Source organism: Mucor velutinosus (genome assembly GCF_035048745.1).
Source record: "Mucor velutinosus strain NIH1002 chromosome Unknown tig00001563, whole genome shotgun sequence".
In the NCBI taxonomy this organism is placed as follows: Eukaryota; Fungi; Mucoromycota; class Mucoromycetes; order Mucorales; family Mucoraceae; genus Mucor; species Mucor velutinosus.
In genome coordinates this window covers 906,307-933,228 of record NW_027041904.1, presented here as the reverse complement: position 1 = coordinate 933,228, position 26,922 = coordinate 906,307, and the positions used below count along the sequence as shown (strand labels likewise).

The window sequence follows — 26,922 nt, the reverse complement described above, 5'->3', positions numbered from 1 at the left end:
TACTGCGTATGAAAAAGCGCTACAAATAGACGCGGTTCGCATGACTGGAGTGATTCGCGTATTGGTGCATCAAGACGCACTGTTAAAAAAAGGTCGCGCGCGTTGTCTCCTCTTTTCTTTTTCTCTTTCTTTTTCACTCAGTTACTCCAGCAGCAGCAGCAGCAGCAACATGGATGATTCTTCAGATGACGATACGCAAGGATATCCTCACTTTGAAACACTGCATGTACAGACACCGTTGATCCACTCGCCTAAATTAAGCATCAAACTGGATTGGTACCTAAGGATCGATGCATTGTAAGCCATGGTCTAACAGTGCTCTAAACTAGCAACATATACTACAAGATCGAGTCTATTCAGCCCTCTGGTTCTGTTAAAATGAGGTGTGTTTTGGGTATATCGGATCAATGTAGATGGATCAACTAACACTTGTTCAGAGGCATTGGCAATTTTTGTTACAAAGCGGTAGAATCAAGAGGAACAGACATTCACTTCATCTGTGGATCAGGCGTGAATACCGTGCTAGCAGTGGCTTATTGTGCTCGACAATTGAATGTGAATGCGATACTGGTCATGCCAAAAGAAACACCTGCTCCCATCTGCGATGCCGTTAGATTAGAAGGCTCACAGCTGATTTTGTATGGTGAGAATTGGGATGTTGCTGAATCTCATGCAAGGAAATTGGTCAAGCGTAATGGGTATGATGGCCAACTACTGCTAATAGTAGACAATCGTATATTAAAGCTATGCCATAGAGTCTACGTACCCTCAGCAGACCACGAACACATTTGGGAAGGACATGCCAGCATCATTCATGAATTACGAGATCAATTGGGCGATGATAATCCTCCAGCTGCCATTGTCTGCCCCGTAGGAGGAGGTGGACTACTGAACGGCGTCATCACTGGATTGCAAGAAGTGGGATGGAAACAGGTACCTGTAATCGCAGTAGAGACGCATGGCAGCAACGCCTTTCAAGCATCGGTCGTAGCAGGTAAACTAATCACACTGTCCAACATCTCCACCATCGCTTCTGGACTCGCATCGACCAGCATCAGCGCCAAATCCCTTGAACTCAGTCTGGTCCATCCTGTGGTTCCCTTTGCTGTCAGCGATGCCATGGCTGCCGATGCGGTTCGACTGTTTGCAGAAGACAATAAACTCATTGTGGAAGCAGCATCTGGAGCTGGTTTATCTTTATGCTATACACAAGTCATTCGCGATATTCTGCCTTCCTTGGAACAAGATGCTGACGTTGTGGTATTGGTCACTGGTGGATCGGATATCAGTTTGGCTCAGTTGGATGAATATCGCAAAAAGTACTTTAGACCGCCTGTCATTGTCAAGAGTGGTGGTGAAGTGTTTCTCAAGATGGAGGATAAATTGACACATATTGCCAACCATTTGGATATGGCGGATCCGATGGGTATCTCGAGTGATAATCTGGCTAAAATACACCAAAAGCCACAGCACCATCAATTACCACCACCAGCAGCAGCAGTGCCGCCTCCGCCACCTCTACCGCCATCTGCCAGCTTACCTCCTTCTACACCGCCACCTCTCATCTCACAATCACAACAACAACAACAACAGAATCCTCATCATCATCATCACCACCATCATCAAACCAGCTCGCAAAAATCAAAAGCAGAAGCATCCACGCCATCATCATCCAATATGGCCATGATGGATGCCATTATGGAAGATGTGGCATCTCAGCACAGCATCACTACGACAGGTACCTATGAAAATGACATGCTTCACGACCAGGAGAACCTGACACCCACTCCTAATAACTTAATGACGCCCATGACTCAATAAAATCTTACTGTAAATACTCACAAAGCCTAGTATACTTTATCAGACTGATGGAGATTATTTAATCATGAATGAGAATGAACAGTACGCAAATGCATTGCATAATTTTTCTTGTCAAGATGAAAATGATCGCATTGAGCACAGTCGAATGCTGGATGGTTGATGTTGATTGCTGCGTCAGCGTTCATTACAGGACGTTGGCCTAACGCCATGAATTATACATGCCCACAGTGATCTCTGTAGACGTCTAATGATGCGTGCGACTTTTTGCACACATCACAGAAATAGTCAGGGTTATACGAAGCTGGTAGCTTCTTGGAATTCGCATCAGCTCTCAATGGTGGCAGTGCCATTTGTTGCACTAAGCGCAAGTGTTTTCGATATATGTCTCCCTGGAAGAGCAAGCCTTTTGATGTGCACGACAATCAATGTGAGGAGCAGCTGATATACTGTTGATACCATACTTGAATTACCTCTTTGTACTCAAAAGTATGCAAATCACAGTGAAATTTGGGCGCATTTGAGCTGTGTTTTTTCGAGTTAAAGACCGTTTTGGACCATCAGAATAGTACCAAATAATTGCTCTCATCTGGCAGTTACTTTTTGACAACTTTGCTCAACTTTTTGGGGACCAAAAAAATATGGTCAAAAATCGACCAAAAAGCATGAGGTACCCCTCATGGTTTTCATCGAAAATCAAACGATCGCATTTTTCACCTTGATAACGAAGACTTTTACTATGGTATATCTTGAATCAAAATGTTTCTATCGATCCAAAGCAACCTCTGAAATCATCTTTGTGGGACTTTGATATGTAAAATTTCGACATTTTGGCCAGAAACCTCTTTTCATATTTTGATAAATTGCTCAATAAGTTTATTCAAAACATCTATTTTATTTGGTACCATTTGATGCGCCTTTAAAAGCACTCCAAGAAAGCTTAAAGAAGCATTAGGTGATCATCATGTTTTGTATAGCCAAATCTGGCAAAATAGTTCAATCAAGTCGAAAACCCATCAAAATCTGGCCAATCTGGAGTAGACTAAGAGGCTGAGTTGAGATTAATTTTGGTGGCTGGTGGGATCGGCTGGCAAACTCAATGCAGTAATGGATGCTCTTGAAACGTATCGAAAGTAGGTGGCAAATTACATAGCATTATCATTAGCTATATTATTTTGCTTGCATTCTATATGTAATAACGCCAGTCTATCAAAATACTTGATAGATCAACTCCTTTCCTTTTTGACGCTTTGAAAGTGTCTAGGGACCATAAATAAATATATTACGTTACGATGAACATTTCGATTATTCGGTTGGTTTCCACCAAAATGTTAGATGACACTTGATTGATAGTAATTTAATATAAAATTACTAATCATATATGAGCCATGCCTTACAAATGCCTAGCAACTCAGTTTTCATATTAGGGTCGTAAAAGTGTCTAGGGACTATGCCATAATACCACTATCTGATATCGGATATCCATAAGAAACAGACCCAAGCGATGCAGTTGAAATGAACGTCTAAGCACACGAAATTGTCATTTTCATTAAAGAAGCTAATTAAAAATCAACAAAACCACTATTTCATATTGTTGAGAATCGATGTTTGTGAAGCTGATGAGACGGGGCTGCAATCGCAAAGTAATACCACTTAACCTAACTACTTCTCTAATGCTCGTGCTGTAAGATTCTGTATCTCATGGACTGGATCGTTGCAAGCTTAAGATACTCATGTAAATGCATAATGCAAACTTGTTTCTTTAATAAGCAAAATTACACAAATGCAGATCCTGGTTTACTTTTAGTTTTGTGGTCTCTAAAGTAATGATAATGATTTACATAATACATATTTAGTAAAAGAGTATAGTCAAATGTCTTATGTCACTCTATTACAGTGTGCTGAACAATATTATTGTTTGTTATCAGAGAATATCAGTATCCCAGTGCCACACTCTTATGAAACGTCTACTCTAAAAGATAGAACAATATTTTGACTGAACATTAGCGATATCAAACGGCTGGTAGAGGTTACTGATCTGTATAGCTAAATCGGCCCACTATACTCGTGTTTTGGTGATCATATTCTATGCGATCACTGTATAATAAATAAAATATGATCATGATGATACATAGTGCTTGAGTCTCCAAAAGAAATATAGCAATTTTTATTATCTCTTTCTTTAGTGTCGTATTTTTTAGATTTATGCCATTTACAATTGCTATCTACTTTTTGTTTGTCCCTGTTTGTACCTTGATCGTAGCTGTACGGGGATTGAATACAACACTCTTTGCATAATATTACCTATCAAGCTTCTTACAAAAAGCCTGGGGTCAAAGCTCAAAGTAAAGCGGCTGATGGAGGTCATACTAGGAATCAAACCCGTTTGATATGTAGCTTGTATTATAAAGCATGCGTTTGCCGGCTATTCGAGGTGGCTTGAAGGAATCTCACTGGCTAAAAGTCTTGAATTTAATATGTTTTTGTCTAATTTCTACAGTTCCATGAAAGTACACAATAAGCATTCAATGGCTGTGTTAGAACACAATGTTGTTGCTTAATTTTTATACGTACAAGCCATCCCTCTGTAATTGCTCCTTTATCTCTCGTTAGATACAAAATGATACAGACATTACCTCAAGCGTTATTGCTCACAATTGCAGATATCCTGACTTCTGAAACAAGATTGAACTTGGCACGCACGTCGAAATACATGTGGAAGTCATTTACAACATCTGTTGAGTCAGTATATACACTTAATAGCACTGTTCCTACCTTCCTGCTACATAAGCTAAAGCATGTGTATATTCGAAACAAATATTACTGTAGCAACGAGATTTCAAGATTACTCGACAATGCTTCTCAACTCGAGTCTGTTCATTTCGCATATCGTGATCACTATGATTATCAGTTTTTGAGCCTCTTTATAGCAAAAAATATCACGCGTAAACTTGCTTACCATGTTCCTAGTAGCGCGATTAACGTGTTCCAAGTGCTCTTGGAGTCACAGCAGCTCAAAAATATTACTGTTGTCCCTCTTCAATACGATGCCGAACAAGCAAGCGGTATTGTTACCCCTGAGCGCATCAACAGACATGTACAGCTCATCAAAGAGAGAATGAAGATTGATTGGGCTCGCTCACGACTCACGTTCAAGGAAAGAGCAAAATTGAATCACCATCTACCTGTATATGTCAATCAATTGATGTGCCTGCATGATTACTCGCTGTTGAAAAAAAAACAATTGTTTGCAGATAAATATATGAAGAAAGCAGCCAACGTCGATATCGAGCAAGCAGATGCTCTGATTAGAAAAGTAGCACCAATGTTTGTCGAGGCAGTTATCATCATCAAGGACAACTGGTACATGATTACAAGTTTCTCTGTTTTCATTCATGATCCACAGCACATCGATGATTGTGCCGACAATTCCAAATTCGCATACCAAGACAAGCCTATTGCCTTCATCATGCGTAAAACGGCTTTCGGGTCGTCATCTTATGAGCTTGTCATCAGATTTGGATTCATAGAATTGCTGGCTGACAGTGGATTTATGGGATCAGTTGAATCAAACACATTCTTGCCCTTTGTTGGTTCAGCATTAAAGAGCCTTCCTCTTGAAGTCACCGGCAGTATCAACACTCTGACCAGCGCCTCAATCTTCGTCAACAATGATCAGCGGCTCTATGGCACGCACCCAAGACTGATCAATCAATATTACAAGGATTCATCAACTCTAGATTGGCATTTTTACAGCGCTAAATTTGATGAGGCGGGCTTTAAGCCATTGCACCCATTGAAGTTGGTCGATGCCCCTTGCCTGGTGGAAGCGTCTTCGTTCATTATCAATTCTTTTGCTCATCGTGAAACCAAAAAGAGCATAGCAAGAAAATATCAAAAGGCTTTGAAAAATTCATCAGTTTCCAAAAATCTGGAGAGGGAAGTATCGCTTGTTATGAATTATCTGGATGCTATTATTTCCCATCGTCGAGGCGGGCCTGCTATCTTCCACGAAACCAAACATGGCAAAGCTTTGGTCAAGCGAAACTTGTTGCAACTTTATCAAAAGGTGTTGCAACCCTATATCAAAGCACAAAATCTGAAAACAGTAGCAAGGGCCCAGGATGTATACAAGCTGAAGAAAATCAACTTGTTTGATTGAGGCAACATTTGCGGATCTAAGAGCTTTGGCAACACGATAGTGTTCATGTTGTGGTCCTTTGTATTATGCCACTTCCCCCTGCTTTTCGCTTTGGCCCCTTCTTTTTTACACCTTTTATAATTCATTTACTGTTGCCTTCTTTTACTTTTTTTTTTATTATTAGAATTAAAACTTTGTATATTTAAGTGTGGTAAATATTCCATTTTTCTACATGGGTGAAATATTGCTTCGTCTAGTTGCGATGAACATGTTGCATCCATGGCAATCAATGTGCACATAATTGAGTCTCAATCTACCAGCAAATATATGTTTCCAAGGATTTTCAGTACCTCTTTCAGACATCTCGTGAATTTATTGAGTTTGATGCATTCATTTCCATGCTACAGAGGAAAATCTAATCACAACAGAAAATTGCAAGCATTGAATGAGAAATCTTAAAGCCATCTACTACAATGGCCGCCTTTCAATCGCTACGATTGCCACTATATTTCAGGAACACCCCACTATAAATATATAGGTATTAAAAGGCTTTTATTGAATCAAATCGCACATCATTATAAATCTAAGTAAGTCTTAAACTATAAAGCTTTTCTTCGTTCTCATTAAAGCACTTGTAGCTATAACGAGTAAACAGGATCAACCACGAGAAGGTGAAAGCTAACTTGATCCCAAAAATAACGAGGAGTCAGGCGAACCATGTATTGGAGCAATCGTGGCAAATTAGCTCGTACACTTACAGTCCAGATATATAATCTGGGGTAATGACCCTCTCTTGCTAAACAACTTCAAGACCACCGTCGTTTAGCTCAGAGTTAACGACACTGAGTTAATGCGGGCCGAAGTCGCGTCCAACTGGGCACTGTGCAAAATCCCTAATCGAGAACCACCCATCCTTTAAAAAAAAAAAAAAAAAAAAAGGAATAAGGAGAAAAGAAACAGATGGAATGTGGGCAAATATTTTTATAGAGAAACATGTGATATTTTTTTTTTTTTTTTGCATCTTGCGTCATTACAGCAATTTTTTTGTATCACCATTAGTCCCAGCATTTGATAGCATTGATCTATAATCAGGGTTTGATCATAGTAGCGAATTCGATTTCTCTACTTCCCATTAATAATTGATGGCTTAAAAGCTACTTATATAGTAGATTTTTATTATCTTTTATTTGAGTTTGTCTACGGCCGTCATCGAGCATAGCGAGATTGCATTTAATTCAACATTGGGTAACACTGGCCTATAAGAGGACTTTACCGTAGCGAAGGTTAAAAGCCATAGCAATCAAGCATCTAATCCAACATTTAGCAACGTTGATTTTTATGAGGGTTTTTGCCGTAGCAAAACGAAGGCGCTAAACCCTAGTATATAAGCAGCAAATTCAGTTTTTCATTTTTCCATTATTAATAAGCTTACCAACAAGATAACGCATCAAAATTAGCTTTAACAAAATTAGTGTGCCTCCTATTCGAATTAGAAATTGCACAAGCTGCAGAACTGCCCTTCTTCCAGACAATTTTGGCTACCAAAGATGCGAATTACACCATGTAATTAAAAGCTATGAAGCAAGAACATAACCAAACTTGACAACTTTTAAGCCTTACTATCTTGACATGTAAACCTTTCTGAGCCACCAGAATGGCACCAAACTGCTGTATTCGAGTAGTAGTAACTTCCTGACACCTTTGCTCAACTTTTTGGGGACCAAAAAAATATGGTCAAAAATCGACCAAAAAGCATGAGGTACCCCTCATGGTTTTCATCGAAAATCAAACGATCGCATTTTTCACCTTGATAACGAAGACTTTTACTATGGTATATCTTGAATCAAAATGTTTCTATCGATCCAAAGCAACCTCTGAAATCATCTTTGTGGGACTTTGATATGTAAAATTTCGACATTTTGGCCAGAAACCTCTTTTCATATTTTGATAAATTGCTCAATAAGTTTATTCAAAACATCTATTTTATTTGGTACCATTGGATGCGCCTTTAAAGGTACTCCAGGAAAGCTTAAGGCAGTACGGAAGTTCAACACATTTTTTATAGTCGAATTTGACAAAATAGGTTGAATAATGCCCAGAAAGTTCAAAAATGAACAAATGATGATCATTTATTACGAGCTGAGATTAAACTGATTTTGGCTGCAAAATCCATCATATCTTCGAATTTTGATAGCAATCCATGTTTGTCAAGCAAATTAAAAAGGGAATTGCAAATTAGAAGCACCATGAATTGATCCGATTACTATGCTTTGCTTCTGTTATGCATATTGATATTCGATATATCAAATCACCTTGAATCTCTCATCTAAATAGAGATTCTAACAATTCAAGGATGGCTCAAACCATGAGGTGGTTTCTTTCATCATCACTTATTAATTATCTTCATTGACTGTACAATCTTCAGCACTGCGTTCTAATTTATTATGCTAATGCATCCCTCTCTTTCTAATCACTGTCTATGCCATGAATAGCCTATAATATCGACTTTTGATGCCTTGCATTTTAGCTTTATCACTTGTCATTTTATCCCAGTTGATATTTGTGGCAATCAATCTGTTCTCTTGAGTAGTCTTGGGTAGTTCAGCATCACCGTGGCTTACTTGGTCAAATAGATGATGCCAGACAAAAGCCTCTCTAGGACTCGCAAGATGGACCGTGTCAGCAAGCATGAGAAGTGGAGTACGTCAGTTAGATCTGTTGCTAAATCTATAGACCACCTGCGAAGACTAAAGCCATTGGATGAAGCGTCGTTGGGCTATCAAATAGTCAGTTCAAGGGAAACTAAATGTTCTAGAATGAGCTCTTGTAAATCACCTCGATTTCATTGTTATTAGGCGCATATTGCTGTTGTTGTTGTTGCTTAAAGAATGGCATGCGCAGTATAGACGAGAGATTTAGATGGAAATGAAAGGAAGAAAGAAAGGATAACAATGGTACAGTTTTTATAATAGTTGCAATTTATCACCATTTTGTACTTTTCTGGTACTCCTTTATGTGAGTCTATACATTGAGAATACATGCTCTTTGCGTAGAATGTGCTGCTAAAGGATATAATAATGCTCTAATATAATGGCACAGTGGCTGTATTTTTGTAAACTGTAAAGAAAGAGATGGATGCAATGTTCAGCCATGCAATGTCGCTGGGCTTGACACCATACAATCAAACGGTACATATAGATCACATAAAAAACTGGTTTCTTTCTGATCCTTTTCTTGTTCCCTTTTTTTTCCACCTTGGTTCACATATCATACTTGTATTATGCTTACTCGAGGGCCAGCAGCGTGTGTCATCTTGGATCTAATCCCTACACCCGAGAATAGAGCATTGGCAAAGAGAAGTCTGAATAGCTCTTTCTTCGACGTGGTCCTTACTGGTGCTAAGCATGCTGTCCCATTTCCCATTGCCAAAAACTTGGTCCAGAAGAACCCGCACAAGTACAAGACGTATCCAGATACGCCACCTTCATCTCCACAATTAACACCAACACTATCACCATCCCAATCTCCTCCTCCGATGTTTGAATCTAAATCTGAATCCAAGGCTGACAGCAGCCCCATGAGTAAGTTGACATTGCTGGTGAATGAGCGGCTTGGATTGACTTTTGTCACCTTGATAGACCAACATGATAAAGTTATAGCTGACACTCCGGCAGAAAATATCAAAGCAAACAACAAAGGTGTCGATAGAGTCATGCAAGAAAGAGACACAGTGGACAAGAACAACCAAACAGCATCAAACAATGCAACTACATCACAAGACACCAAGCCAAACAGCAAACCACGCAACTTGATAACTGCATTGAGAGACAATCAATCTACCATTATACGCATAGCCAAGGCTCTGTTTATGAGACGCCATAAATGTGGTAATACGCATCGTCTTGTCTATGCCACGGATCAGTTCATCTATGATGTGTTGGACAAGCACATCCCTATTTCAAGAATCTGGACACTTGATAAGTTGGTCAAAGCCTTGAAAGACGATGAGGATCATTTCCAGGGCTACGACCAAATGACTAGTATGCGAAACATCAGGCTTCTCTGTATGGTCAAGGAAAGGTGCCAATCTCGCACTGTTAAAAAGGTGTTGTTTCACTCAATGCCAAACTTGTGCACATACTTTTAGTGAATCAGAGTTGCTATGTATCTCTTTTTTATTACAAAGTTTTGTATTTCAATTTGATAAAGCTCTTTACATACTACAACCTATTACGGCGCTTGCTCTGTGCGATCATGGTTAAAGTGGACACGGGCTAATTCCTATAGTCTCCAATTAATCATCAATGCGTATATCAGAATCCCATCTGTGAGCACGCAAAACAAAACTGGAAACCAAAGGCATCTCCATGCTATGAATGTACAGCTGTCAGCTAAGCTTGCTGTATGTAACTGCTCTGTTCAGACATTGGCGTCGTCATTGGCAGCATTGCTCCTGATGGGGTTGTGAAAATCTTTTTTAATTGCGCGTACCACTCATAGATCGGCATAAATGGGTTGTTCCTGAATTACTCACAATCTACAGACAATAGGCTCCATCTCAAAATAAGAACGTGCTAGAATGCCAGGTACTGCTGATTTCGACTTGATTTAAGTCTATGCAACAGTAATTAGTAATCAGACAGTTGAAAGATGATGACTGAACTTGGTTAAACGGGCCATCCATACACTAGATACGCTCATTTTATTCTATTGTGAATAGAAATGACTCACTTCCCACGATCTTTTCCCTTCATGCAAAAAAGCACTGTGTAGCGTCACTACCATACTTTCTGACCCCAAGATGCCGCAGTAAGAATGGTAGAGGCACGGCCAATTTCCAAATCATATATATAGAAATCACATCTATAGGCATTCCTTCTTTAAATATATATATATACATTCATCAAATCCACACATCTCTCTCTCTCTCTCTCTCTTTATCATGACACTCCCCAAATTCGGCAAAGCATTTCGTTCCGAATTCTCATTTCAACCCAACTATGTACCTTTAAACCACGGCTCCTATGGCACCTATCCCAAGGCCCTCAAGCCCATTCTTCGAGGCTACCAAGAAGCAGCTGAAGAACATCCGGACCGGTGGTTACGTTATGAACAGCACCTTGTTCTGGAGAAGAATCTCCAATTGGTGGGCCAAATGATCAACGCTGATCCCAAAGATCTGTCCTTTGTACCAAATGCATCTCAAGCAGCGAATAACGTGTTGCGAAGTTTCCCGTTTAAGGCAGGAGACAAGGTTCTCTATGTAAGTACATAATGCAGGATCCATCTACATACATAGTCCAACATACCACCTTTTAATATAGTATCAAACAGGCTACATTAATGTCAACAAGACGTTGGAATTTGTTCAGGATCACTATGGTGTGGAGCTGGTTCGAGTTGATTTGCAATTTCCTATGGAAGATGATGAGATTGTAGACCTCACGCGTCAAGCCATTCAGCACGAGCAAGCCAAGGCAGATGAACCCAAGATTGTCATGGCTGTCATTGATGCACTGTCATCCTTGCCAGCCGTGCGCTTGCCCTTTGAGAGATTGACGAAACTGGTCCAAGCGAATGGTATTTTGGCTTTGGTGGATGGTGCTCATACGATGGGTCATATTGAGTTGGACATGCAAGCCGTGGATCCAGACTTTTTCTTTGCCAACTGTCATAAATGGTTCTTCACGCCTCGCGGTTGCTGTATTCTCTATGTCCCCAAGCGTAATCAAGGCTACGTTCATCCCACGACCATCACGGAGAGTTACAAGTATCATACCGAGTGCAGCGATCACTCTTCGTTCGCACTGGAACAAATACCTCCTACGCTGGATACTTCTCCTTACATGTGTGTTGAAGCTGCCATCAAGTACCGCGAATCTTTGGGTGGCGAAAAGGTGATTAACGATTACTGCCATGATCTTGCTGTCAAAGGTGGTGCACTGGTTGCTGATATACTCGGTACCTGCGTCTTGGAAAACGCCGCCAAGACAGTAACCACCAACATGGTCAATGTCCAACTGCCCATCCGATCCACTATCACCAAATCCGACTCTGACATTGTCAATACCTACCTGCAAAAGCTGATCTACGAGTACAACACCATGGCCTCTCCCTACAAGCATAATGGTACATGGTGGGTTAGACTCTGTGCACAAATCTATCTCGATCTCGACGATTTTGAAATTGCAGGAAAAGCACTTTTAGCTATCACGAATGAAATGAATAAAGACTAAGGTTGTTATATACACAGTTTATTTGGATTTCTTTGCAGCAGCAGCAGCAGCAGCAACAGCCTCAGCTTTCTCTGCATTATCCGCTCTCTTGTTTAAAACGTAATGCGTGATTTGCAATCCAACAATACCAGTGATGGCCAATGTGATGATGAAATGAGCAGCTGCAATGTTCTTCAAGTTGCTGGCTAATTCGCTCTTGATCTCTGTTTCCGAAATGTTCTTGATAGCTTATATGTAAAGAGGTATAGATTAGATTACCGTGTAACATAAATATCAAAGGATGGATTTTACCTGGCTTGACTGAGGTAGCATAAGTAGAGAGCCCAAACAACATCAGCACTAAAGAAGCACCATCAAACAGGATATTGCCGTCTGTCATGTTGGCTAAACCAGCAGAGAGACCTACAGCGGCAATCATGAGGTTGGCAAAGGGAATGTACTTGATAATATCGGGTGCATCCAATTGATTGGTATAGTATTGCTTGAAGCATGTGTTAGTTTCTCTGTGCCATCTTTTACTCGGTCATCGCTTTACTTACTGTGGCTCTGGCAATCGCATTGGGATGATCAGCCAAGTTGGCCCACAGGAAGTAGTAATCAAAAGACCAATCAGACCAGTAAGTCTACAAGATACAACAGTGTTAATTCAACTTGTGATCATCGCGTGTTCCGTGTGCTGTACTTGCGCCATAAGCAAAAAAGCATGAGCAGAGGATAAGCACCACTTTGGCAGATTGCATGCGTTCTCTAGGCATTCTTGTTGGAGGATGAAAAGAAAGAGAAAGAGTGAAAAATGCTGCTGCTCCCACAGGGTGGTTTGATGTCTTACACCACCGCAAGCCACCACCAATGTTGCTCCATCTTGCATTTTTGAAACCTTAAATCATGATGAAATTTTGCTGACCCCTTGATTCAGACTCTAGTGCCCACATGTAGTATAAATAAAAGCGTGCCATCATTGTTTGTCTCCTTTTCTTTTCTTTTCTGTCTAACAAAGTATGGCAGATCCATCATCCCCTTCAACAGCAGCAGAAGATGCTAAAAGACTGCCTAGAAATGCAGCACCAATACCATGTCCTACCACAATGCATGATAACGTATCGCCACCATTCGACGCATTTATAGGGTCTATACCAACAGCATCACCCTCTGCTTACAGCGCATTTGACGTGGTACTCGATGATGGCACACTACAGAAAAGGACTGTCTCATTGTCTACCTTACCTGATGATCTAGACGAGCAGGAAGAGGAGCAGGAAGAGGAGCAAGAGGAGCAGGAGCAGGAGGAGGATTCAACGACTCATCCATGCCATCACCATCAGCTCCGAAAGGAAAGGTACGCATCCATGATAGGATCACTTGGTGTTCCATGTAGAGTAATTCTTTTATCATCCTAGTCAGGAAACATTGGACGATAAGACGCCTTTACTACACCATAAAAAGAAATCGTATGCAAGCATACAGCAGGAAATGCCCTTTGATATCGATTCGTCCACCACATCCAACGAAGACAGCGATTCCTCTGACACTTTAGGTCCAAAGCAGAAGCGCTACAAACAACTGACACAGCAAGACGCTTCATCCACCACCAGCAAAAGACGGTGGCTGCCTCGATTTGAACTCACAGCCAAGCAGCAAGTGGTGCTCAAATGCAGCTTTGCCTACATGCTGGGCTCCCTGTTCACATTTGTGCCTGCCATGAACGCACTGATCGGCTACAACCATGTCTCCAGCCATCTGGTAGCGACAGCCACCGTCTTTTTCAATCCTGCGAAATCACTAGGCGGCATGGTAGAAGCGGCACTGTATGGTTGGGGATACACACTGTTTGCGTTGATCGTGTGCCTGGGCTCCATGATCACAACCGATTTCTTTGTAGATCGCAACCTCTTTAACATTGCGCATGCAATCTCTCTGGGCTTTTGGCTAGCGGGGTCTACCTTTATTGTGGCATTTCTAAAGGCACATTGGAACAAACCACCTGTTGCCACAGGTAAAAGAAAATATAAATATTTATATTGGATTCTTCATGTTTATACCTCTCTATTATTATTATTATTATTTAGCCTCTAGCTTATGTTTCATCATCATCTTTATCATTGTGGTTCGAGAAGGGTCTGCCAATCGAGGTGATTTTGATACCACTCGCATTGAACAAATTACGTCTGCTGTGGCAACCGGTACCTTGGTCACTGTGTCGTGCTGTATTCTGTTCTGGCCTGTATCCGCAAGCAAGAAACTAAAGTAAGTGCCATGACATGCACAGGCGCATGGTTAGACTTTTATTTTTAATAATCATAAACCCAAAAGGCAGGATTTGGAGGCCACACTCATGTCGTACAAGGTGCTTTTGAAACTGTTGACCAAGACCTTCTTGCTGGATGATGATCTGCCTGAATTCAAGGCAAACAAGTCCCTCAAATCTGCCATTGACTCCCATCGCGCTAGTTTCACATCATTGCAGAAATCACTGGCTGAAGCAAAGCTGGAAGTCATTTGGAGTGACGAGATAAGAGGCTGTACAAAGGAATACGATGCTGTTGTCAAGAGCATGCAGCGCCTCGCTCAGTCGGTCGGTGGACTCAGAAGCAGCTGTGGCCTCCAGTTTGAACTCATGCAACAGGACGGCGCAAAGAACGCAAAGAAGCCTGCTTCATCATCGTCCTCCTCGGCTGTATCATCGCGCAATACCAAGCATAAAAAAGGCAATGAGACCTGGAACATCAAGGCAGATCATCACCGTCGCAAATTGGAGGGCCAGATCAAACGTCAAAAGCAACAGCAGCAGCAGCAGCAGCAACAGCAGCAGCAACAACAGCAAGGCGCTTTTAAGCCTGAAAGATCGACTACAGAGGATGAATTCTTTCAACTGCCTAACCACCATAGCCACCAAAACCAAGATTCAGACGACGGTACATTGATAGAGTTTATTCACACCATACGTCAACCATTGAAATCACTTGCCTACACATGTAAACAAACCATTCTTCATTTACAAATTGGGTTTTCCAGCAAACCTAGAACTGGGCCCAGCGATGAAACACTCAAAAGCAACCTTATTAAAGCCATTGCCTTATTTGAGGTATCGCAGCGTCAAGCTGTGAAACGATTAAACAAGCATCGATTGAAACATCATCCTCCTCCAATTAGCAGCAGTACCGGTGGTGCCTCTCGCTCTTGGGCCGATAGTTATGCTCCCTCAGAAGATGTGTTTTTGGTGTATTTCTTTGTGTTCAACATGATTGAATTTGCAAGAGAACTGATCTCGTTGGTGGAATCAGTGCAAGCGCTCTCCGTTGCCAAACAAAAGAAGCGAACCCTGTGTGCCTTGATCTACCAGTTGTTCACCAGCAGCAAGACATCTGAAACGACAGCGACGGCAGAGAAAAAGAAGCCTGCCTTCATCCCCAATGAGCGACACAAGATGGACACTTTACACACGCCTGTGCCCAAGACACATTGGAGACGTATCATCTTGCGCGTATGGAGAACATTTTCACTGTTTAAACTACAAAAGGTAAGATATGCTACCAAGGCAACCGTGGCTGTGATTCTGCTTGCCATACCTGCGTTTCTGGAATCCACGGGTACCTGGTTTCGTGAATGGCGCATGGAATGGGCTCTTATTACTGTAAGTTTTAGGTGTTTGTTTGTTTGTATGTATGCGTATTGTACTCATGTATAGATGCCCCTAGTTGATGGTGGTCATGACACCAGTTGTTGGAGGCACCAATTTGGTCGCCATTTATCGTATTTACTCTACTACGTTGGGCTGCTTTGTTGCCATGTGTTTCTATTTGCTGTTTCCAGACAACATGTACATTTTGATCCTGTGTACCTGGCTGTTCTCTATTCCTAATTTCTGGATAATTCTTCATCACAAGCACGGCAAATTTGGTCAGTTCACGTTGCTCGCTTACAATCTGGTCATGCTCAACAAGTACAATGACAGAGAAACACATCGCATCGAGGTGACTCACTTGGCACTGCAGCGATGTCTGTCCATTTTGGTCGGTGTCATTTTTGGTTTGTTCGCCACTGCTTATGTCTGGCCCTATGAAGCCAGAGTGGAACTCAGAAAGGGTGTTTCTGATTTTTTGCTTCGACTGGCTTGGCTGTACAAGCGATTGGTAGCCGTCTACTCACAACGTCCTTCTTCCGCGCCTACTGAGAGTAGCGTCATCTCATTTGCATCATTGGACGATGTGCGCGCACAAAGACAGCACACCTCGCAGGTGTTTATGGATGTGGAATTAGGGCTTCAACGCACCTTACTGGAACTGCAAGAGTTGCTGAAGCAAACGCCCAATGAGCCTCGATTGAAGGGTGCTTTTCCGGTAGCGACCTACAGCGATATCTTGGCTTCATTGCAAAACATCACGGACAAGTTTGCCTCCATGCGTACAGTGGTGCTCAAAGATGCCTGGTATGAGCAAGTGCAGCACGATTTCATCAACCCCGTGAGCCAAGAAAGGAAGGAAATGGTAGGCAATGTCCTGCTTTACTTTTACATTTTAGCCTCGGCCATGCGACTCAAAACGCCTTTGCCACCGTATTTACCACCAGCACGAAAGGCATGGGAATCACTGATTACACGATTGCGACAACTCCCTGTGGTTCGGTCCAAACAGCTGCTTGAGAAGGACCATGTCTACCTATTCTACTATGCTTATGTTACTGTATTGGAAGACATTATTCGAGATTTAGACAAGGTAAACCAGTACATCCCCTTACAAGTTCAATTTTATTTACAATACTTTTTTTTTTTTGATATACATACAACACAGCTTGGAGCCAACATGACACTCTTATTTGGTGCCATCGTACCAGGAGATCAGTGGGAGACATTGTTTGATGCCAACACAGGCGATATTGAGCAAGACAGCAGCCTGCTACTGATCAAAGAGAACAATTAGTCGGCATTCTGTTCCAAAGACACCAGTGCGTCCTCTCTCGGTGGTTCTAAATGTAGAGCAGCCATGGCATCGGCTGGTGTCATGACCTTCATAGGCGTTCCTGGCTCTGTTCTGGGTTCACGCACCACATAATAAATCTGAACATTCTCTTTATCACTAAAGTTCTTATCCGCTTGCACCTGAAAATCGAATTTCTGAAACCAACTGAGGCAGTGTTGGCCCCAAACTTCAGCAAATACAGGTAGTTGGGCCTCGTCTGCCTTGCTAAGTGCGTATTGCAGGAGATGGGTGCCTACATGCTGTCTTCTTTCTGCTGGTAATACGCCAATGAAATTGATGGAGAGATGATTTCGACCTGCCATGATCTTCTTCTTCATCTTACTGAGATGTCGATGTTGAATCAATGTCGCTCGCATGGTCGCTAATCCGCCCAAACTTCCCCAAAGTCTTCTTTTGCTCATGACATTACCGATCGACAAGACGTCGCTGTGTCCCTCTGACCAAAGCAACACGCCTTTGCATCCGTTCAACTGTACTGCAAATTCTCGGCTCTCACTTGCCGCTGTCCTGATAAGCACCTTGAAGATGTCCTGATAAATTTCAAACTTTTTCTTTTGATCCTTGATGGAACCCGTCACCCAGTTGAGTAGGCTGTTGTCTGCATAAGCTTCACTCAGCGTATAAGCTGCCTCTTTATCGGCCTCTATAATAATACGACAGGTTAGGGTGCGGGTGACAGATGTCAAATGACTCTTGCTTGTTACTTTTAATGATGGGTCGAATGTTGATGTAAGGCTCTGTAGTACTGACAGTGAGCCTTCTACTCAGTCTATTCTCCTTTTTTCTATTTGCAATCTCCAAGGTGGTCATGATAAAAGATAGAAAGAGAGATGTGAAAAGAAGAAAGGATTTGCGAAACACAAGATTTTCGAATCTGGAGAAAATAGTCTTTTTTGAAACCATAGCAAGAACGCTTTTGAAAGCCAGAGAAAGCAAGAGGGGCTCAATGTTGGATTCATATTTAGACAATAAGCATGATGTTTGTCTGTAAAATGGAATAGCATCCTCTTTTAAAAAGGGCATTTCATCATTGTTTTAAGGGCTTTAACCCTGTTGATCATGGCATGTAGTGCAATCTAATAATCTGTTGATGAATTTTGTGTGGTACATGAAAAAAGCTCCTTGTCATGGAGTATGTAAGATGAGATGGTTTGTGTGATTGAGTGACATGAGCCGTTGTTTTGTGTATCGCTTTTCTTATAATAAGCCAGCATCATGTGTCTTGGCTATTGGCTGTATCAAACGCACCAGTCTTGAATTGCCCTTGCTGTCAAGTGAAGAGCATCGCTTGTCAGTCAACATGAATCTAGATGTGTCTATAATGTCTATGAAGCATCTTTATTGCAGCTACCCTATTCACTCTGTAATTTTCGCCGTCTGTTCTGTAAGTAAAGAGTATATATTGCAGCTTATACATCTAGCAAGACAGCTTTTTATTTTCAATTATCCAGGCGTATTAGAATGAGTAGAGACTATTCAAGTTGAATTATGCAGATTGTCATGGCATAATGCACACGGCTGTCACATTACAAATCAGCAAGGCTGCCAAATGTCGATTTACAGACTGGCATTCAAGGCATGAACAGTTTGTAGATGCAATACAAAGGAACGCTTGCATGAATATCGGTGTTGACACTGTGCGCAATTAAACTCTGGATCATTGATGTCAATAGTTGCAGTAGGATCCGAAATAGTGAAACGGTTCAACACCATACGATGAACACGTATACAATGCTCGCGATATTTGGATAATGATTTCTTGCTGCTTTTGCAAACTCTACAGTAAAAGTTGGTATCATAGGGATCAGGAAGCTCGCTAGGACGTTTTTGAATTGGTATCACTAGGCGATGCACTCCCTGTAGGTGCCTTTGGTATACTGGTTTTGAGCTGTAAGTGTGTTGACATACACGGCAATAATGGTTGGGATCATCAACATCCGGATCTATGTGGTCTTCAGTATGAGGTGCTCTGCCGATGGAATGTACTGCTGATAGATGTCTTCTGTATTCGTGGTTTGTGGATAAGGTTTTATCGCAAGAACGGCAATAATTGTTAGGATTATTGACGTCTGGCTCAACAGCGCTGATCTTTGGAGGTGGAGGAACAATGCGATGCGTGTTGAAGAGATGGTTTCTGAAAGAAGCACGGCGACAGAAGGTCCTATCACACATTGAGCAGTAATTGTCGGCATTGTTGATGTCTGGTGTAGCTTCCGGATTGGCAAATGACTTTGTAGACTGGATTTCTGTAGGCTTCACGTTATGCATCATCAAGCAATGTGTAGTGTATCCATATTTACTCTTGTAACTATGGTTGCATATTTTGCAATAATTGTTGGGATCATTGACATCTGGGACTCCTGCTGGTCTTTCGGGCGCCTTCAGGTTATGAACGTTTCTGCAGTGTACTCTATATGAGAGTCTGGACTTGTAGGTACGATCGCATGATTTGCAATAAAGATTCGGATCATGATAGTCGGGCAAAACATTAGGGTCTTTGGGAGAGTGCAATGATTTCAGTTTCATTTTGTGCAGGCGTTTCAAGTGTTTTCGATATCTGTTTCTATCTTTAAACGTATCTTTGCATGAACGGCAATGAAAATTGGGATCGTTGATGTCTGGTTCCAGCTGATTCTGTCTGACGGATCGCTTCCCTGGCCTCTTGATGATGAAGATGGATTTGCTCGAATTTGAAGTGCAGTCTATACGCTATAAGAATGAGTATCTTTGACGTGTAGTATGCTGTGTGCTGATAGTCTTACTGTCAAATACAACTTTGGGGTTGGGTACCTCTTCTTGTTTGACGTTGGTTTCAAGGTTGTCGTTAGAATCAGACGTATCCAACTCATCTAAAACGTCTTGACTCGTGCCTGGTGTGCCTTTATCTTGAGTTTCCTCACGTTTGACGTTTTTGACGGGAGCTTCCTGCTTGGAATAGGGAGTAGCGCAACCGGTAGCATGCTGAATCTGGTCAGTAGCGCCGTTGTTGAATTGCAAACGCCTTAATTCATAATCATGCTTTACTGAATTGTCGATTTTACTCATAGTTGAGTAATGCAGACGTCTTCTTAATTATTATCTTTCAAGTGTTAAAGAAGAGTAAAAGAAATTATTCGTCAAAGCACGCTTTTAATATATAAACAATAAGCCACTTTGCCCATTATTAGATGGGATGAGCAGGCATTGATTTATTCCGAGATCAAGAAGATAGTTTTATTATACTATTTAGCTTGAAGTTGATTTTGCACACGGCGCATTCAAATTTATGAACGTCTCTCAAGTGCCTTTGAAATCTGGTCTACTGCGCACAATGCGTTCGCATTGTGCGCAGTACAATTTAAGATTGTCGATATCAATTGTTATATTAGGATTGAATATGGAGTAGTAGCCTAACACCATAGGGCGAACAAGCCTACAGTGTTTACGATATTTTGTTCGTATTGTCCAGGCTTTTTTTTTGCACATGCTACATCAACAGTGAGAGCCATATGAGTCAGGTAGTTGTTTGCAATTGACATCAGCCCTTAATGACAATGATAATGATCTAGATGGGTATACAAATATGAGTTCTCGGTACGGATAATATTAGATACAGTCTAGTTTATTGTGTGAAGGCATTTATAACAATCTGATTTATGCTTACCAAGACAGTAAAGGTTTTGATCAGCAGTAGATGATCTGATGGATGGCTGATTCTGTCAAGCTTGTATGAATCTATAACTGTTGATAGAAAAACGAAGATTGTAAGTGGTATTGCTTCTAAGTAATACATACTTGTCAGGTTGATATTTCCTTGAAAAAGTATTAATATTTGATAGTTTGATTGAATTGACACCTGTCAAATGAGGATGAGACTTTGTAGTATTTGATTTGTATTTCTTGAAATAAAGGCTACGACTGTACCTGTTCTGCTATTTATACAAATAATAAGATATTTGAGGATTAGAATTATATTGATTGTGATAACAGGACAACATCCTGGAAACGTCTCACCGTCAAAATCGCCAAAAAAAACTCTCTGATGCAAAAGAAACAGCTTTATACGGGGCTCGAACCCGTGACATTCAGATTAAAAGTCTGACGCTCTACCAACTGAGCTAATAAAGCATGGATGCTTGAATGGCTCACTTGGTTAGAGCTTCATGCGGAAGCAGTGAGTATGCCGAGAGGTCGTGGGTTCGAATCCCACCTTCGCATCCATATTTTCCGCCTTTCTAACCTGGCATGTTACTCGGTATTTGTGCTTGCACGTTTAGGTGTGCTGCGGTGCGTCTGGCCGGTTTCTACCTTGAGTCCTGTTCGTCTCCCCCGTCTTGCGGCGCGGCCCTTGCTATTCCTCCCTCTGTTTCTCCTCTTCTCTGGTGGGTTTTGATGCCGTTTTCATTACTGGTCCCCTCCCTTTAGCAGCTTCCCTCAACCTTTAATTTAAACATGCTTTTTCCCGCCGAATCACTGTTAGTCTTGCAACATATGATCATACCGATTCCGCAGTTGACTACAATTGTAAATAAATAAAATCCAATATTAAACTGAGCTAATAAAGCAATTTCTGTCAAATTCTACAAATTAAATACTTTTGATTTTTAATAATTTTGTTTGTTGCAATCTTATTTTGTAAGATAGCATTATCTAACAACAGAAAATAGAGTATATTGCTATTATATAGACCATCACATTCTTCAGGTTTAGTAGCGGCAGTAATGTAAGTTAAAGATCAAGTACTGTAATGAAATAGCCACCCAAACGCAACTTAATTGAAAACCAAAGTTCGTCAAATAGCACTCATTCAAATTCATGCTATTTGTATCTATTAATGAAAGCGCTCAAATATACATCAAAAAACCATTTAAAAATACTAAAGTAAAGATGCATGCTTATATCGCACATCGTGTGAATGAATCACTCCTGATCACAGTGTATTCAATCACACCCATGATGGTCGTAATAGGTGATGGTATCTTTATCCAAATAGAATCAAATCAATAACAAGCATATTCAAATATGACAACTATGCCCTGCTGCCATAGTTGCACAATATCCCAGATAAAGGATTCCATACTTCAATAACAAACATCACACTTTAAACCATCAAGGTTACATTAAATCATGCTATGACGATAGCTCACCCAAGCCCATCAAGGTTACTCAAATCGACCCTTATGGTCAGTGCTCTTGCATTGATTACCACTTTGAATCAAACATCAACAACATTTGCCAGATATCGCAATAGCAGAACCTATTGCTCTATCATCACTAATCCTACAAGCTAGTTGCAAATGTATAAATACTCTTCTTTTTTTTACTCAATTCCAGGATCTTCAGTTCATTTTATACACAAATAAAATACAGTTGATTTCTATTGTATTTTACTATTGCTTTATTTTTTGTGAAATCTATTCAAACCTGATTTCACTGCAGATCCGATATAAACATCACTATTATTTAGTGTACTCAAACTCAATTAGTCCTGTACGAATCAAAAATAATTGGAACCAGCTAGCTTAGTAGTATCACGACTCACCAACATGTCTAGTACCTATCGATAAGTTGAAAGGAGCAACTTAGTATTGTAATGGGGTGCTTGCTTGAATAAATGATGCTGTTGGCGAGCAACGTAAAAATTGTGTAAAAGTAATGTTTATGTAACCTTCCTCCATAATGAATTCAAGCGACATCACTTATATAAAGCAGGGTAGTAAATGGCAGATTATATAATAGCATATTAAAAATTTATATTGTACCATCTATTTAGATACCTTTTTATTACAAACACAAAATCATGGTATTAAATGACAAATCAATAGGAAACCAACTGGTTACAACCCTTTGGTGCTTCAACCCCTGAGCCAATCAAATTGCTTGAAAACTCCGCTGACCTAAAAAAAAATTGCGAGGGTTTCCCTCTGTTTTGATGTGAGGCAAAATTTTAAACACCGCTATATATAGCAATATAGCGGTAGTTACCATCAAATTTCCCCAGGCGCTAGAGCATGCCTTACTTACATCACCTAGCTTTTAAATTCTGGCATTGAGACCCTCAATCATCACTAAAGTAAGTAGCGATAACCAAGTGGAGGCAGCCTATCCACCTCCTAGCCTCGGATAGAGTCTTGTTGAGCTTCAGGGATAGGCACATCCACACAACGTAAGAAAGGTATGCTTCAAAGAAATATAATAATAATAAACGAAAGAAGAAAAGAATATACTACTAGAGGAGTATAGTAGTACGTAGGCAAAAAAAAGGACACTCACAAAAAGTGGGTCAAAGAAAAGTATAACAAATACAACATCAGAGACGTTCAGAACAGCTCGTTGTTGTTGGAACAAAAATGCATACATGAGCAGCAACGTGCATGGTAATAGTAGTCGGATGTAAAGCAACACAAACACTCACAGTTGCAGGAGCAACAGCAGTATTATAAGCGTGTAATACAACACAATGACTAATTTTGTTTCATGTGAAGCGACAGAGGCAACACAAACAACAATCCACGGCCATATAACAAAGTAGTATTACAGCGGCAATACAGATATTATATAGCAGCACATCATGCTTGTTGTTCGTACATACGAAGCAACAACATTGCAAGCATCCGTTGAGCTGATCATATCATAGCCAGCACAAGAAAAAAAAGCGCCACAAAGCAAAGATCATGATAAAATGCATTATCATGAGAAAGGAAGCAACAATAAAAACGTCCAGAGAAGCTTTATGTCATTGCGACCAGAAGAAAAAAGATACTTACCACTTACCACAACCACGGATAGAGCAGAGTAGGCAATCACCAGATATAGACCAGATAACGAGCATGCACCAAACACAGTAGACCAGAAAAGACCGTATTAGCAGCAGCAACAATACCAGCAGCAATACCAGCGCCATAGAAAAACCAAAGAAAGAGCATGCACCAAAGACAATACACCAGGAAAGACCATATCAACAGCAGCAGCAGCAACACCAGCATCATAGAAAAACCAAAGAATGAACACCACCAGCAGTGACCAGACAAACACCAAAGAAGTTTCTTACTACTTATCACCACCACAGATAGACTAGAGTAGTATAGGCAATCACCAGAGATAGACCAGAGAACAAGCATACGACAAAGACAATAGACCAGGAAACACCAGATTATCAACAACACCAACAGCAACACCAACAGCAACACCAACAGCAACACCAGCAGCAATAACAGCAGCAGTATAGAAAAACCGAACAACGAGCGACACCAGAGACCAGACAAATACTAAAGAAGCAACTGCCAGAGACAGAGACCAAAGAAGCAACTACCAGATACTACCAGGTATGATAAACCAAAGTAGCAGAGATAGCAGAGATAGCAGAGATAGCAGAGATGTAATGGCAGCAGCACCCACCACGTCAAACAGGCAAAAAAATTATCGAAAAAAACCTAATAAACAAATTTGATTAGTGCTGATTTTACGTCTTCCAGTGCTCGTTATCGAATAGTACCTACTATATTCCACTTCAAAGAAGCAGTATCAAGTGCTTGTAACAGTGCAAGACCATATTATCAGAAGCTAGAGTGTTATTTTCAATCAAAAAGGTTCCAAAACCAATATGGTTTGACACTAAACGCGTTTTGCAAAAAAGATAAAAAAACGGTATGGAAAAACGACGAGAGGTTGCCCTAACCGACGTCACAGCCAGTAGATTTAGTCTCAGTCTTCTGCCACATCAGCTGTCTCTGCGGCACTCAAATTTGGATTTGTGCAGTTGTCATTTTCGTGTTCAAACTTGACTTGATCTGACATTCTTTAAACGTTTTTGCTGAATTTGACCATAAAACTGTCGTTATTATACTTTACTGTCTAATACATTTACAAAGAGTCAATAAAGGCGCATTGAATGATGCTGGTTAAATTCAGCTTTCAGACCGAAAATAATGAGTAATTTGCAAAAATATGAAAAGGGGTTTTCTGCGAATATGTCAAAATTTAGCATATAAAAGTCTCCAAGAAAAAGCTTCCAGTGTTGCGCTGCATCTTTACGAATAATTTGATTCGATATGTACCTTAAGAAAAGTCTTCATTTTTGGGGTGAAAAACACGATCATTTGATTTTCAAGAGTTTTCCCTTGCTAGTACTCAGGTAAAAATGAGGATTTTCATGGATTTGCAATGATCCAAAAAAAAATTGAGATAAGGCATCCGTAAATAAAGCGCAACCAAGAAGAAACTTTTGGCCCTATTCCAAGCGCTTAAAGCGGCTTATAACGCGAAATATTTGCGATCAAAACGAGCATATTTGGGTTGAACTCTATGAATTTAGTCAACTCAATTGACTCTCTATTGATTAAATCTTGCATTCTTGTGTTTGTTTTACAAAATCGGATTGCGTTTGACCACCTTGAATACTTGCTGTAAGATTTTGGTTCTTTAAACAGCTTTTGAGACTTTACAGTAACAAAAATCTGCTTAATAATATCTCAATGATGATGTTATTGCTATAAAATATATTTGATTGCTGTCACCCTGTTGCGTACGATTATCTGAAATTCTGCCTTCTTTTTAAGATGTGGGGATTTTAATTCTGACAGACCAAACTTAGAATGATTTGAATTTCATGTACTTCATTCTTCTGAATAATTAAAGCATCCGTAGTATTGGTAGTATCCGTATGTATATAGTTTCCATTTAGACGGGTATTAAATTTGGGTGAACATATCTGTCATTACTGCTTTCATCATCATAAAATAATCATCACACACTACAGCAGCCTAACTGATGTTCTCATGTTATGAAGTCATTGATGTTCATACAGATTTATTATAACCCGGTCGATGTTCTCAAGAGCACAACATCCTGAATGTTCCTATATTATGAGCACATCATCAATGCTTCCATAATAGTAAGAGTCACCACTGTTGTCCTCAAACATCATCTTTGCTAATGTTTTCTTATCAATGGCCTCGCAAATAGAAATGCTGACAATGGCATGTTGTTATGGATACATTACGCTATTTATCTCTAGGCCTGAATAAGAACCCTCATGAGATTTTATTTCAAGATAATCAAGGAGATACTCAAAGGTGTTTCTTCAAATGATGGAGTGAATGTAGACCACCATAGAAAGATAACATCTCTTGACGAGTTTTCTATCCAGATTCTGGCTGATTGCTTAAATCTAATAGACCTAGGTTGTAATTGTTTTTTTGGATCTGAACATTACCCGTATTTTTAATGTTTATAGCACCATTTGGTAGGCGTATATCAATGCACTTTGATTTTTTGAATGTAGTTATTGCTTGATATTTGTATATATTACGATTCTGGCTTGGATATTATTTCAATTCCAAAAAGACTATGTAACCAACAAGAAAGTATATCGCAAGCTTTCATGTCTTTACGATGAATTTTGTAGGGTGATATAATGGTTGATGGCTTCTTTTGTCGTTAATGCAAATTTCCGTCGTCGTCGACATGTCATTGGCCTTCATTCGCGGCAGTAACTTTTTTCTCGATAGAATATCAGCTTTCGAGTCAATTACAAATACCTTACACAGTATTACTGTCTACTCACAAGTTCAGTCGATGCTCGTAATCCTTTGTTAGGTCTGTTTCCATGCAAATTTGCCACAAAAGAGAAAACCTCTCCTTCAATCACACATTGGGTATTGACCTCCGGCAGCATAAAGTCACACATTAAACTAGATTTGAGCCATCTTTCAACTCTTCTCTTTTTCCATATACCTCTCTCTACTTTTTATAAAACTATCAGATAACCAAA

General features: G+C 40.4%; 8 protein-coding genes and 1 non-coding gene across 9 annotated transcripts; 5 read left to right on the top strand and 4 right to left on the bottom strand.

Moving 5' to 3' along the window:
* Positions 1–169: 169 nt before the first annotated feature.
* PHO8_3 (vacuolar alkaline phosphatase) lies at positions 170–1,821 on the top strand (the record flags this gene model as incomplete). Its single annotated transcript, XM_064828146.1, has 4 exons — positions 170–276; positions 330–383; positions 438–698; positions 756–1,821. 4 exons carry the CDS (start codon positions 170–172, stop codon positions 1,819–1,821), a joined length of 1,488 nt encoding a protein of 495 aa, XP_064685348.1.
* A 2,617-nt stretch (positions 1,822–4,438) lies between these two features.
* ATC70_008903 (uncharacterized protein) lies at positions 4,439–5,980 on the top strand (the record flags this gene model as incomplete). Its single annotated transcript, XM_064828145.1, has 1 exon — positions 4,439–5,980. One exon carries the CDS (start codon positions 4,439–4,441, stop codon positions 5,978–5,980), a length of 1,542 nt encoding a protein of 513 aa, XP_064685347.1.
* A 3,259-nt stretch (positions 5,981–9,239) lies between these two features.
* Positions 9,240–10,106, top strand: ATC70_008902 (uncharacterized protein; the record flags this gene model as incomplete). The annotated part of the gene is made up of 1 exon (XM_064828144.1): positions 9,240–10,106. One exon carries the CDS (start codon positions 9,240–9,242, stop codon positions 10,104–10,106), a length of 867 nt encoding a protein of 288 aa, XP_064685346.1.
* Positions 10,107–10,901: 795 nt separating this feature from the next.
* On the top strand, positions 10,902–12,195 carry ATC70_008901 (uncharacterized protein; the record flags this gene model as incomplete). Its single annotated transcript, XM_064828143.1, has 2 exons — positions 10,902–11,222; positions 11,284–12,195. The coding sequence occupies 2 exons, from the start codon at positions 10,902–10,904 to the stop codon at positions 12,193–12,195; spliced, it is 1,233 nt and encodes a 410-aa protein (XP_064685345.1).
* Positions 12,196–12,213: 18 nt separating this feature from the next.
* Positions 12,214–12,950, bottom strand: ATC70_008900 (Glyco_transf_20 domain-containing protein; the record flags this gene model as incomplete). Its single annotated transcript, XM_064828142.1, has 4 exons — positions 12,214–12,422; positions 12,487–12,676; positions 12,735–12,818; positions 12,882–12,950. 4 exons carry the CDS (start codon positions 12,948–12,950, stop codon positions 12,214–12,216), a joined length of 552 nt encoding a protein of 183 aa, XP_064685344.1.
* A 243-nt stretch (positions 12,951–13,193) lies between these two features.
* MNP1 (54S ribosomal protein L12, mitochondrial) lies at positions 13,194–17,094 on the top strand (the record flags this gene model as incomplete). Its single annotated transcript, XM_064828141.1, has 7 exons — positions 13,194–13,531; positions 13,593–14,188; positions 14,262–14,439; positions 14,506–15,826; positions 15,891–16,907; positions 16,983–17,018; positions 17,062–17,094. 7 exons carry the CDS (start codon positions 13,194–13,196, stop codon positions 17,092–17,094), a joined length of 3,519 nt encoding a protein of 1,172 aa, XP_064685343.1.
* Positions 17,095–17,107: 13 nt separating this feature from the next.
* Positions 17,108–17,981, bottom strand: RAB4B (Ras- protein Rab-4B; the record flags this gene model as incomplete). The annotated part of the gene is made up of 2 exons (XM_064828140.1): positions 17,108–17,814; positions 17,876–17,981. 2 exons carry the CDS (start codon positions 17,979–17,981, stop codon positions 17,108–17,110), a joined length of 813 nt encoding a protein of 270 aa, XP_064685342.1.
* Positions 17,982–18,728: 747 nt separating this feature from the next.
* Positions 18,729–20,216, bottom strand: ATC70_008897 (uncharacterized protein; the record flags this gene model as incomplete). Its single annotated transcript, XM_064828139.1, has 2 exons — positions 18,729–19,873; positions 19,934–20,216. 2 exons carry the CDS (start codon positions 20,214–20,216, stop codon positions 18,729–18,731), a joined length of 1,428 nt encoding a protein of 475 aa, XP_064685341.1.
* Positions 20,217–21,205: 989 nt separating this feature from the next.
* ATC70_008896 lies at positions 21,206–21,278 on the bottom strand. Its single transcript has one exon. It is a non-coding gene; the product is annotated as a tRNA-Lys (tRNA).
* Positions 21,279–26,922: the final 5,644 nt, after the last annotated feature.